The sequence below is a fragment of the Bicyclus anynana genome, chromosome 2, assembly GCF_947172395.1.
Source record: "Bicyclus anynana chromosome 2, ilBicAnyn1.1, whole genome shotgun sequence".
Classification (NCBI taxonomy): Eukaryota; Metazoa; Arthropoda; class Insecta; order Lepidoptera; family Nymphalidae; genus Bicyclus; species Bicyclus anynana.
Window position 1 is genome coordinate 1,489,522 of NC_069084.1, and position 12,284 is coordinate 1,501,805.

Here is a 12,284-nt window from a genome sequence, read left to right on the forward strand (position 1 = left end):
TGGACACACAGCGCTGATTTTCAGCTGAAGACCTTGATCCAGGTGACACCAGGTTAATGCGTAGTCACATAGCGACATAACTTAACCAAATTAAAAGTAAATGTTACATGATAAGACTAAACCAAAAATAATTATTAACACAAAATTAAACAAAACAATAAAAATATAAATAAAACATTAAAATATACACTACTAAAACAATATAACTATATAACTTACTAAAAACAAATTATAAAATAATTGATAAAATCAAGAAGTAAATTCCTAATTTTATCAATTATTTTAATCTTTATTTAATATAAATTTCGCTAAGCGAATATACTTTTTTTTGTATAAGATTGCAAAATCTATGGAAAACGACATTGCAAAATCTATGGCCATCTATGGTTATGCTATGGTTGGCGAAAAATTGACATGAACAGAGTTACGAATACCCGCTAGTAGCATAGTAAATTTGCTATTCATTGCTCAAAATCTATCAATTCAGAAGTCCGGGGGCGATCGGCCGTCGCCCCGGCGTCTGTGTGTTTAGGCTCTAACAGTGTAAATATTTCCCGGAGGTGCAGTTGCCAGTATTTAGTTGTTGTTCAGACGGTGAATGTTTAATGGCTCGTCCGGCTTCGGTTTCAGTTTTGAACGAATGCCCTACTAATTGTTTTTTGTTTTTGAATGGTGTTCTTATATTACTGTTACGAATTTAAAAATTTACTGTAAAATTCTTACTAAATATCAAGGTTCATGGTTAGGGGGCTCAAACTCGATTGATAATTTTATTTATCGATCTGTTTTTAAAGTACTCTTAAATTAATAATTAAGTAATACAAGAGTATCCTACAGATCCAAAGAAAATATAACAAATTTACGCCTTACTTGGACAATACTGAAGGACAACATTTTGAGTGTTACCTGACATTTCGTTGAGTTACGTTGCGTTACGTTACCTGTTACTTTTGAAAGCTAGAATGAACCAATCTTGTCCTACTGTACCTCCTTACTCAAGTAGGGGCAGGCTGACAAAATTTGTTGCGGTAGTTTATGAAATGTTCCCGTGGCTCAGTCATCAGGCGGCGAGTCGGAACACCGTGGGGTTTTAGTCGGTTGAAGTCCGACATAACCTTTTTGCCTCCCCGTGGCGAAAAGGTACCCATGAGGATTTCCCCACGTTAAAAAAAAAAGGCTGACAAAATCTAAGCCTTCGTAAAATAAGGACAGACTACACATGCTCTATATACTAGAGTTTAAAAAAAGATACTGTCTTCTAACCTCTAACCCTTCTCATTTGCTGGAATAAAATGTATCTATGTGTTATCTAGCTAAAATCTATATAAACCATTTTATATTATCATGATAAATACATTTTTAGTTATTAAGGAGACTAAAGTGGCCCTAAATGGTTCGTGTAAAGATACCCCCTGTCGCTTTGTTGTCTGTTGTTCTGTGGAATTTGGCTGACGCCTCGCTCAGCACGTCTCAAAATCAAAAATTCTGTAGTTGTTTACAAAAATTAAAATCCCCAAACGAATGCAAGCGGAGGTTCATTATCGTAATGTTCGCAGAGTTGTCGGCATTCGGTTGCGGCCCACACTGTAACAAGTTCAGGAAGTGGGCGCTAAGTGCCCAGCCCAGTCACTGTCAGGAACTAAACTAATTGTCTAGCTTCCGAAGTTAGTTTAGTTCGATAAAGACAGCTTTGTCACATGTTAGTATGGCTTATTAAGGAGCTTTTAATTAAATTTTGAAGCGAGTTTGGTATATATTGCTGTCACGCGCGTTTCTTTTAATCATTAATACTCGGTACTCATTATTCATCATCATTAACAGCTGATGAATGTCTGCTGGACATAGGCCTCTTGTAAAACATTCCAAACACAACAGTCTAGGGGTCGCCAGCATCCAGCGTCTCCCTACAACACGCTTGATTTCCTCGGTCCATCTACTAGTGGAAGGTAGACCAACACTGCCCTTTCCGGTACAGGGTCGTCATTCAATACCTTCGGACCCCAACGTCCATTGGCTCTTCGAACTATGTACCCTGTCCATTGCCACTTTAACTTGATGACTCGCTGAGCTATGTTGGTGACTTAGGTACTTCATTCATTTAAATACAATTGAAGTGTATATCGACATACTTACAGTACACGATACTATTAACTTAAAAAAAACTGCAAAGAACACGTAACACAAAGTTCTGCCCTGTATCCATCAACCTGGGACGTAGGTGATAACGCTCATGTGTCTGTAATTACGAGTATTTATACCGGCAATGATTCGCTACCAACTGAAACACAGCAATGCTCTATGTAACAAAAATCTCTCATCATCATCATCATTATCAACCCATATACGGCTCACTGCTGAGCTCGATTCTCCTCTTAAAATGAGAGGGGTTAGGCCAATAGTCCGCCACGCTGGCCCAATGCGGATTGGCAGACTTCACACACGCAGAGAATTAAGAAAATTCTCTGGTGTGTAGGTTTCCTCAAGATGTTTTCCTTCACCGTTTGAGACACGTGATATTTAATTTCTTAAAATGCACACAACTGAAATGTTGGAGGTGCATGCCCCGGACCGGATTCGAACCTACGCCCTCCGGAATTGGAGGCAGAGGTTATATCCACTAGGCTATCACGGCTCTAATAATCTCTACTACTACTAAAATACTGCTGTTAGTCAGTACAAAACATCTACACATTGGTAACAGAATGACTGCATCATCATATCAGCCGATGGACGTCCACTGCAGGACATAGGCCTTTTGTAGGGACTTCCAAACATCACGATACTGAGCCGCCTGCATCCAGCGAATCCCTGCGACTCGCTTGATGTCGTCAGTCCACCTGGTGGGGGGTCGGCCAACACTGCGCTTACTAGTGCGGGGTCGCCATTCCAGCACTTTGGGACCCCAACGTCCATCGGCTCTTCGAACTATGTGCCCCGCCCATTGCCACTTCAGCTTCGCAACTCGTTGAGCTATGTCGGTGACTTTGGTTCTTCTGCGGATCTCCTCATTTCTGATTCGATCACGCAGAGATACTCCTAACATAGCTCGTTCCATCGCCCGCTGTGTGACTCTGAGCCTTCTTATGAGGCCCATAGTTAACGACCAAGTCTCGGAACCATAGGTCATCACTGGCAACACGCACTGTTCGAAGACTTTTGTCTTCAGGCACTGAGGAATTTCGGACGAAAAGATGTCGCGAAGCTTCCCGAATGCAGCCCAGCCGAGTTGGATTCGACGGTTCACCTCTTTCTCGAAATTGGACCTACCTAACTGGATCATATGTCCTAGGTATATGTATTCGTCTACAATTTCGAGTGCAGCGTTCTCAACTATAACTGGGTGGAGCGATACATGAGCATTACACATTATTTTCGTTTTGGCCATGTTCATTTTTAGGCCCACCTGTTGAGAAACTCTGCTGAGGTCATTGAGCATGGTACTAAGGTCATCCAGAGTCTCTGCCATGATGACTACATCATCCGCGAACCGCAGTTGAGTGATGTACTCGCCATTGATGTTGATGCCAAGTCCGCCCAAGTCCAGAAGCTTAAAGACGTCTTCCAATGCGGCGGTAAATAGCTTCGGAGAGATCACATCTCCCTGACGCACTCCTCGCTGCAACTGGATTGGCCTCGTAGTCTGATCCTGAATACGGACTGACATAGTGGCGTTTTCGTACAAGCACTTCAACGCTTGGATATACCTGTAATCAATTCGGCATCTCTGCAATGACCTTAGCACAGCCCAGGTTTCCACCGAATCGAAGGCTTTCTCATAGTCCACCAACGCTAAGCAAAGTGGCTGGTTATACTCGTGAGTCTTCTGTATAACCTGCCGCAGCGTATGGATGTGGTCTATGGTACTAAAGCCTTTTCGGAAACCGGCTTGTTCGGGAGGCTGGAAGTCGTCAAACCTATTAGCGAGACGATTCGTAATGACTCTCGAGAACAATTTGTAAACGTGGCTTAGCAGCGAGATGGGTCTGTAATTCTTCAGCAAGGTGTTGTCACCTTTTTTGAAGAACAGAACCACCACGCTCCTATGCCACGCCTCAGGCGTCGTGCCCTCGTGAATGACGGAATTGAACAATCGCTGAAGGACTTTAAGTATCGGTTTTCCATCCGCTTTCAGGAGTTCTGCTGTGATTCCGTCCTCACCTGGCGCCTTATTGTTCTTCAGGTGTTTGAGAGCCACACTAATCTCGTATAGGCTGACGTCCGGGATATCTTCGGTATAGTGTCGGGTCAACTTGGCTCTGGGGTCTTTAGCCAAATTGGCAACAGGCTGCTGAGTAGTCGTGTATAGCTGTCCATAGAACTTCTCGACCTCACTTAATAACTCGGGTTTGGAAGAAATCAGATTACCGTGTTCAGTCTTCAAACGCGTCAGCTGCCTCTGTCCAATAGACAGATCTCTGGCGAAAACTTTCGAGCCTCGATTGCTTTCAATCGCATTTTTAATACGCTCGGTATTGAAATTTCGCAAGTCGCTGGTTTGCGACTTAGAGATCTGTCTACTGATTTGTCGGTATTTTGACGCATCTGCTGAAGACTGTAATCTCATTTCTTGCCTCTCTTCCATGAGTTTAAGTGTTTGGTCCGAGAACTTTTTAGTTCTTTTCGTACGGTGGGTCTTATAGAACTTAGACCCAACGGAATGGACAGTTTCCACGAACCTGTTGTTCAGATCGTCCACAGTTTCGCAATTTGCTAGGCAATCAAAGCGGTTCTGCAGTTCTAGTTGAAAGGACTCGGGGTTTTGGATATGGGCACGAGTAGGTCGGAGCGTAGACTTCACCAGTCGATACCGTTCCAGCTGAACGTTGATATTCAACGTGCCTCTAACCATTCGGTGATCGCTACCGGTTTTCACCCTATGGATCACAGAAACATCGTTGAATATTTGCCGTTTGGTAGACAAGATGAAGTCAATCTCATTTTTCGTGGAACCATCGGGGCTCATCCAGGTCCATTTCCTGTGTGGTGGCTTCTTGAAGAAGGAGTTCATCATAAAGAGGCCCTCCTTCTCCATGAAGTCAGCCAACATTTGGCCCCTATCGTTCCGTTGCCCATACCCAAATCGTCCCACTTTCAACTCTGAGCCGCTACGTTCGCCCAGCTTTGCGTTAAAATCCCCCATCACAACATTGTAATAAGAGTTTGAGGCATGTATGGCTTTAGAAATATCCTCATACAATACCTCTACCTCCTCGTCGGGATGTGTCGAGGTCGGTGCGTAAACCTGTATAACCTTCAACGAATACCGTTTGGTAATTCGGAGGACCAGGAACGCTACCCTGCTCGACACACTCTCGACTTTTACAACATTGTTCACGAGGGACTTGTGAACGATAAATCCGACACCACCCTGGGACTGATGGTCGCCCTCCCGGTAGTAGAGCATGTTGCCGGATTCAAGGATTATCGAGCCCTCCCCCTCTCTTCGGACTTCAGACAATCCTATGACATCCCAGTGCAACTTGCTCATAACTTCTTCCAGCTCGATGACCTTTTCGTCAGACCTCAAAGTGCGTGCGTTGTATGTTGCCAGGTCTAGTCGTCGGGGTTGGCAGCGGAATCTCTTCCGGAGATTCTTAAGAATGACTGCATAAAACCAAAATATGGCACGTACATTATTTTTCATGTAGGATGCTGCGGGTGACAGTTCGTTTCACTCTTGAAAGTTTGCCGCGATTCACAATAATAGTACGTATTATGAACCCCATACAGGTGACTGTCATCATAACCACGCTTTATACAAAATACTTTAGTGTGTCAAAAAGCTACGTCACACTAATATTATAAGGGCGAAAGTTTGTGTGTGTAAGTATGTTTAATCCCCTTTTAGCGGCTACTGAAGCGATTTCGCTGAAATTTGGAATAGAAACATATTTTACTCTATATTAACACACAAATAATTAAGGCTACTTTTCATCCCGGAAAAGTAAATGATTCCCGCGGGGTTTGTGAAAAACTGAATTCCACGCGAACGAAGTCGCGGGCGTTCTCTTCTTACAAATAAAATCATACAACACATTTTCTGTATCATTCTAATACACAATTAGGTAATCTGTCTGTCTCAAAGTGCTAACGAGACCGAAAGTTCGTTAGTATAATGTCCCTCGAGCTACACCGTACGTAGCTATCTTGTTAATAGTTATCAGTAACAATCTCAAGGAACTAAGCGGGTTAGTAGTTTATGCGGTCAGCTGACGGGAGCTTTTAGTAAGGTTTTTCATACTACTGTCTGTAAAATCATTTATAAAGACCCTTAACACTTTCACAGTCCCCGTGCAAAGTTGTCTTACCACCCTAAGATTTTATTCTATTAGTTAATCACTAACGCGTCCAAACTGAGGCGAACAAATGTAGCTAATAGTTAATTTAATTTTTAGTCGCATAGTAATCAATGAAAGTTATTAAAACAAATAAGTCATAAATATTATCTACAATGTTGAGGAAGTGTAAAAATTGTATATACATAAATTTATAATGTAAGTAAGTAAACACAAAATTGCGCATATTGTGTGCGTTCAGTGGAGTGATTTTGCGGTTGCGGTGATTTTGAAGGCACGTAACATATTATCTATAGCATATAATATCATTATTACCAGTTACCATCCCATAAATCCCAATAGGTTAATTGAAGAAAATTCACAAGTACCTTACAATGATTAGTCTATGATAAAGAGTTTGAATTTTGTATTGTGCTATTAACAATTGACTCTTTCTTTCTGTTTAGATTTCTTAGTAGCAGTTCAGATTAGTTGGGGAGTTAGTGAGTTATGTCGTTGTACTCCGGAGAGCATGTGAAGACGTTGGTCCCAGTCATTGTTATTATCATCTGATAGTTTGTCACACGGATACGAAATAGGATTTGAGCCGTGATAGCCCAGTGGATATGACCTCTGTCTTCGATTCGGAGGGCGTAGGTTCGAATCCGGCCCGGGGCATGCACCTCCAACTTTTCTGTTATGTGCATTTTAAGAAATTAAATATAACGGGGCTCAAACAATGAAGGAAAAACATCGTGAGGAAACCTGCATATCTGAGAATTTTCTAAATTCTGTACGTGTGTTTGTGTAATTTTCTAAATACTCCGGATACTAAATAATAATAAGAAATAGACTGAAAACTTTAAAAACACGTTAAAATAATAGTTATATTAATACACAAACACAAACGTTGAGTACAAATTACTGTTACTCATACACACAAACATATCTTCACACACATACGTAACACTCAATCACTTAATTCTAAACAAGTTTCAAACTGTGAATCTCTTAGTAGCATTACCTAGTTAATTTATTATTACTTCACGAAGAGCGTGTGTGAAGCTTTAGGTACAACGCAGAGTGATGTAATAAACTATTCAAGGTAAGGGCGGGTTTTCACTATAACTGTATATAAAGTAGAAACCAGCGGAAAAAAGTTATGTGAGATTTTCCAGCAAAGCTATTAATCAATACATCATCAATACATACAACTAAGTGCTTATAGTTATTTACACGATAATAAAACACAAACAACCTTTTTTCAAAATTTCCAGCTAATCTCTAGAACGGCTGAACTGATTTTAATAGTACTTTTAGCGGAAGATACAAAAAATACGAGTACAACATGCTATTTTTTACCCCATGAAAAATCCGTTAGCGGGATTTGTGAAAAACTGAATTTTACGCGGACGAAGTCATGGACATCCACTAGTTCGTTTTAAAATACATTCAATACCTGTAATTTAGAGGTATTTTGTAAAAATTAAATAGTAAAAAAATAAAAAACTTAAAAAAAAAATATTTACAAAAAAAAACATATACATACAGCCGAACGTAGGACCTCCTCCTTTTTGGAAGTCGGTTAATAAAAAAATCCTCGGGCAAAGTGAACCGACTTGACCGCATACTTTTACAAAAATTTCCGAATTTCTCCAGGAAGTTTTCCCAGCAAACAAAAATATTTTCTGGTAAACAGTAACATAAAAAATGTTAGATATTTATCTACAAACGTACTATTAGCTCGCGAAAAATGTTTGTATTTACTTTTCCTTCCTATTCCAAAATATAACAATTGAAGACTTTACCTCGTACGAGTATTTTGCATTACATCAATTATGTACTTTTTTATGTCTACTGCAGGCTATACGAAAATAGATTATGAAGGAGAAACTCCAAAAATTAGATCGGTTGACCTCATTTCCAATAGAGCTTAACTTAACTATGCTACGAAAATTTGACCTTAAAACTCAAAGGTCAAAAGGCACTAAAATAAATATAAAATGGACTGGAATAGATAGAATAAGGGCCGCACATTGTAAGGTCACATTTTCCATTAGTGGAAGTTGAAGCCACGACCTAGCCTAGGATAGATAAGTCAGGGTAACAGCCCCCTTCGCCCCTTAATCATATAATAGTCCCAAATAATAGTTGCCGGAATGACTCAATTCAGAAATTCGCAATATTTTACCTATACCTAACTTTTTACTCGTACTGTAAAAAAGAATCATGAAATTAAAAGTGGGATTTATCGTAATAATTTAAATCTAATTTGGTAATGTTACCCTATTTTTTACAAAACAGAACAGCTGGCCTATTCACTATTTTGGTCTTTATTATCATTATCAACCTATTGAAGTGGACAACACAGTGTACTTTATGATATCCACCGTAAGCACCGGATGACATTTGTAATTTGTATCATAGTATGTGGATGACATTTTGTCAATTGATTTGTTTTATATTTGACGGGTTGATAATAATTACCAAAATAGGAAATAGATCCACAGATTGTTCGCGTTGTCCTTAGTATTTAACTCTAATGCTTACTTTCATAGCCATTATCTGCCTATACTCGTTGATGTCCACTGTTGGATAAAGGCCTCTTAGACTCCTAAATACTTCGGCCTAGATTCACCTGAATCCAGGGGCTCCCTTTAAGACTCTTAAAGTTGTCGGTTCACCTCGCATTTCCAGCATCTTGGGACCTCAGCGAAAATCGGCTCTATATTTACTGATTCTACTTTCCGAAGCGGGATTTTCAATGATTTTCTAATATACATATTTGCATTTAGAAGCCTTACTATATTTTTCTAATATAAATAACTCCAAACTGTTTAAAAGAAACTTCCATCAAAGCATAACGTACATAATTAAATTAGAAAAACTCCAAAGTTACTGAAACACCGCGGTATCTCTTCGATTTCAGATATAAAAACTTTGTCTTCCATTTTAAATTGGCCTGAAAGGAATGGAACTTTTACCGAAAAGCGCGCTTCATTCTCTTTCGAATTTGCTCCAACTTTTTCTTGTTGGTAGTGGTAGGTAAATTGCGGAAAAGTACATTTTAGTTTTCTTGTTTTGTAAGTATACATTAAACATTTTAATTTTTAACTCACCACACAGAAAATGGGGTAAAATAACTTTGACTTATGTGCGTGGGTCTCGGGAAATACTGTCATCGTTGATACTTTCATAAACAGGATTACCATTAGAAATAAAATAAATGGGCACTTTAAGCAATCGGTTATCAATCAACATTAGCAAGCGGCATTCATGTTGCATGATGTATGACCAATATTTCTCATTTCTCAGTGCTCAGTATCCTGTGGCGAAGGGGTCCAGGTGCGAGGTGTCGAGTGCACGCCCGCCGGTGGGGGGTGCGACCCCGGCTTGAGGCCCGAGATCTCCAGGCCTTGCTCCACTGGTATCAGCTGCCCCGCATTTAGAGAGGCCGAGGAACCCGAGGTACTTGAACGTTAATTAAAACAAGAATAGCAGGGCTCCTTTTTTGATGAGGAAATTAGAATGCTATGCTTATTTATGACGTAATTTGCTGTTTTTATCTGAAAGTTACATGGTCGCAGATGAAATTACAGACATATTATTTGCTAAGCCGTAGAGTCGACGCGTGGTTGACAGGGAGGCGATACTGTTAGAACAGATTCACATAGATATTGTCCTAACTTTTTTACAGTATACGTCTAAGCCTTTTACAGTATAGACGGTGTACGTTTTTTTGCAGTATAAACGTCGACTATTTATTTATTCGACGCATACTGTGAAAAATGTAATGCAATGTCAATCTAGCCTTAACACGTTGACAATGCAGTGAGCTCAATGTGGTTTCATACTACTCTCTCCTCTAACCATATATATGGGCTCATAGTACTAATACTTGTGAATTTCCTTCTGATAACCTATTGGGACTTTTGAGGTGGTAAGATAACTTTCTATGGGGACCGTGAACGTGTTAAGATCCATGTCCAGGAGGATGTGTGTACAATTATAGCCTTAAAACAGGTTAATCCATTAAGGTTATATATCCATTTTGACGGCCTCTGTGGCGCAGTGGTGTGCTCGGTGGATTTACAAAACGGAGGTCCTGGGTTCGATCCCCGGCTGGGCCAATTGAGGTTTTCTTAATTAGTCCAGGTCTGGCTGGTGGGAGGCTTCGGCTGTGGCTCGTTACCACCCTACCGGCAAAGACGTACCGCCAAGCGATTTAGCGTTCCGGTACGATGCCGTGTAGAAACCGAAAGGGGTGTGGATTTTCATCCACCATCCATCCACCTCCTAACAAGTTAACCCGCTTCCATCTTAGACTGCATCATCACTTACCATCAGGTGAGATTGTAGTCAAGGGCTATCTTGTAAAGAATAAGAAAAAAAAAAAAAAAACTTTCTAATGGGACTGTGAACGTATGTTAGCATCCATGTCCGAGTGGCTGTGTGTGTAACCTTGAAACAGGTTAATCCGTTAAAGTACTACATTACCACAGACAATACATCTTTGCTTTTGAGGTTTAAAATAAGCATTAAAAGCTAAACAACAGTCTTTCATCTCAGGACGACATTGAGGATCTCCTCCCGGGCGTGGTGTATCACACGCAGCCGCTGATACAGCCGTATCCACCTCCTCAAGCGAAAGCCGAACAGCTGATTGGAGACCCGGATGTGCCCGTCGAAGCCACGTAAGTCCTACCAGGAACTATTACTATCATCTACTAATATTTTGGCTGAAGACATAAAATCTCGTCACTGTAAAATTTTACTAATATTAATATATTCGTTGGCTCTTCTCAGCAGAACCTGCTTTCCGAACCGGTAGCAGAGTCTACAAACTTCGCAAAATCATACTTGACGTAAATGCGAGCGAAGCCGTGGACAAGGGCTAGCTAGGCTTTTATAAATCAAGTTATTGGTTCTTCAAATAATCAAGTATTACCAAAGCCAATTCCAGTTACATTAAGATCTTAAAATAACTTGAAGCTCTGTGGATTTAATAATCTTGTTTACAAAACGTACCTAAATTCTAATTTACTTTGTCAAATAAAATTTAATAAACCTTGAACCACTTTCGAATGTTGCTTTAATTTGAAACAATTTTCATAATGTCTCCAGCCAAGATTACTTAATGATATCATTTTCAGATTGTTTCTTGAAATCATTATTTGCATGTATGTAAGATAAGTTTGCGTTTCTAAATTGTTAATTAAAAGTAAAATATTGTTAAATAAAACCTGTTCTTCAGTGTCTTTAAATTTATTATTCGCTAAATCATTAATTAACAACTAATATTAGTTTTCGAATACACACGTTAATATAGGTGTCTAATGGATAACTTAAAAAATATTAATCCTCCTTTATTAGCCGGAGAAAAGTTAGTTATATTAGCTTAACATCCATTAGTAATTCCTCTGTCAATCATCAGTATTGCATTGCAGAAGGGTATGGTTACCTTAAAAACCTATGCCTCAGGCAGATGAGCGCAAGGTCTATTGAAGGACATGTGCCTAAAGTCCAGCCGCTCATAGATTGATTCTAACACATGTCAATATCAATGAGAGAGATTATGTCAATGTCAATGAGATATTTAAGTATCTTTTACTAACCTTACTAACGAGTAAGACTAATAACGTTAAAAATTTAATAATTATGCCAACTTACGATAAACTATTTAATTTTGGGCTAAAATTATTAACAATTAATTAATTAACAAATATAAAAAGGTGACATTGACAGGTGTCAGAAACGCAATCTCTGAGCGGCCGCACTTTAATGTGAAGTATTGTTCTGATCGATGGTTTCTGCTCTTCAACATATAAGCTATCTATGCTCCAAGAAATATTGTTGTTACGAAAAACATATTTGTAGTATATAAATATATATATATGCGTTAACATTTGTTTTATTAAATATAGATTTCGTTATTGATTGATTGAAACTAAATTGCAATCAGGAGTTCCTTAATTTTAAAAGTAGACTTATAAAATATGTTACTGAATA

The 12,284-nt window shown here is 39.4% G+C and overlaps 2 protein-coding genes across 2 annotated transcripts in view; one reads left to right on the top strand and one right to left on the bottom strand.

The window, feature by feature from the left end:
* The window catches only part of LOC112047351 (probable 39S ribosomal protein L24, mitochondrial), a 503,102-nt gene that overhangs the window by 406,228 nt on the left and 84,590 nt on the right, over window positions 1-12,284 (bottom strand). The gene's annotated exons all lie outside the window — the stretch shown is intronic.
* Window positions 1-12,284, top strand: part of LOC112055612 (protein madd-4) — a 352,294-nt gene that overhangs the window by 308,775 nt on the left and 31,235 nt on the right. Inside the window, exons 12-13 of the mRNA XM_052886188.1 lie at window positions 9,591-9,743; window positions 10,845-10,969. Of these exons, the coding sequence (XP_052742148.1) occupies window positions 9,591-9,743; window positions 10,845-10,969 (278 nt within the window). The remainder of the gene's footprint in view (window positions 1-9,590; window positions 9,744-10,844; window positions 10,970-12,284) is intronic.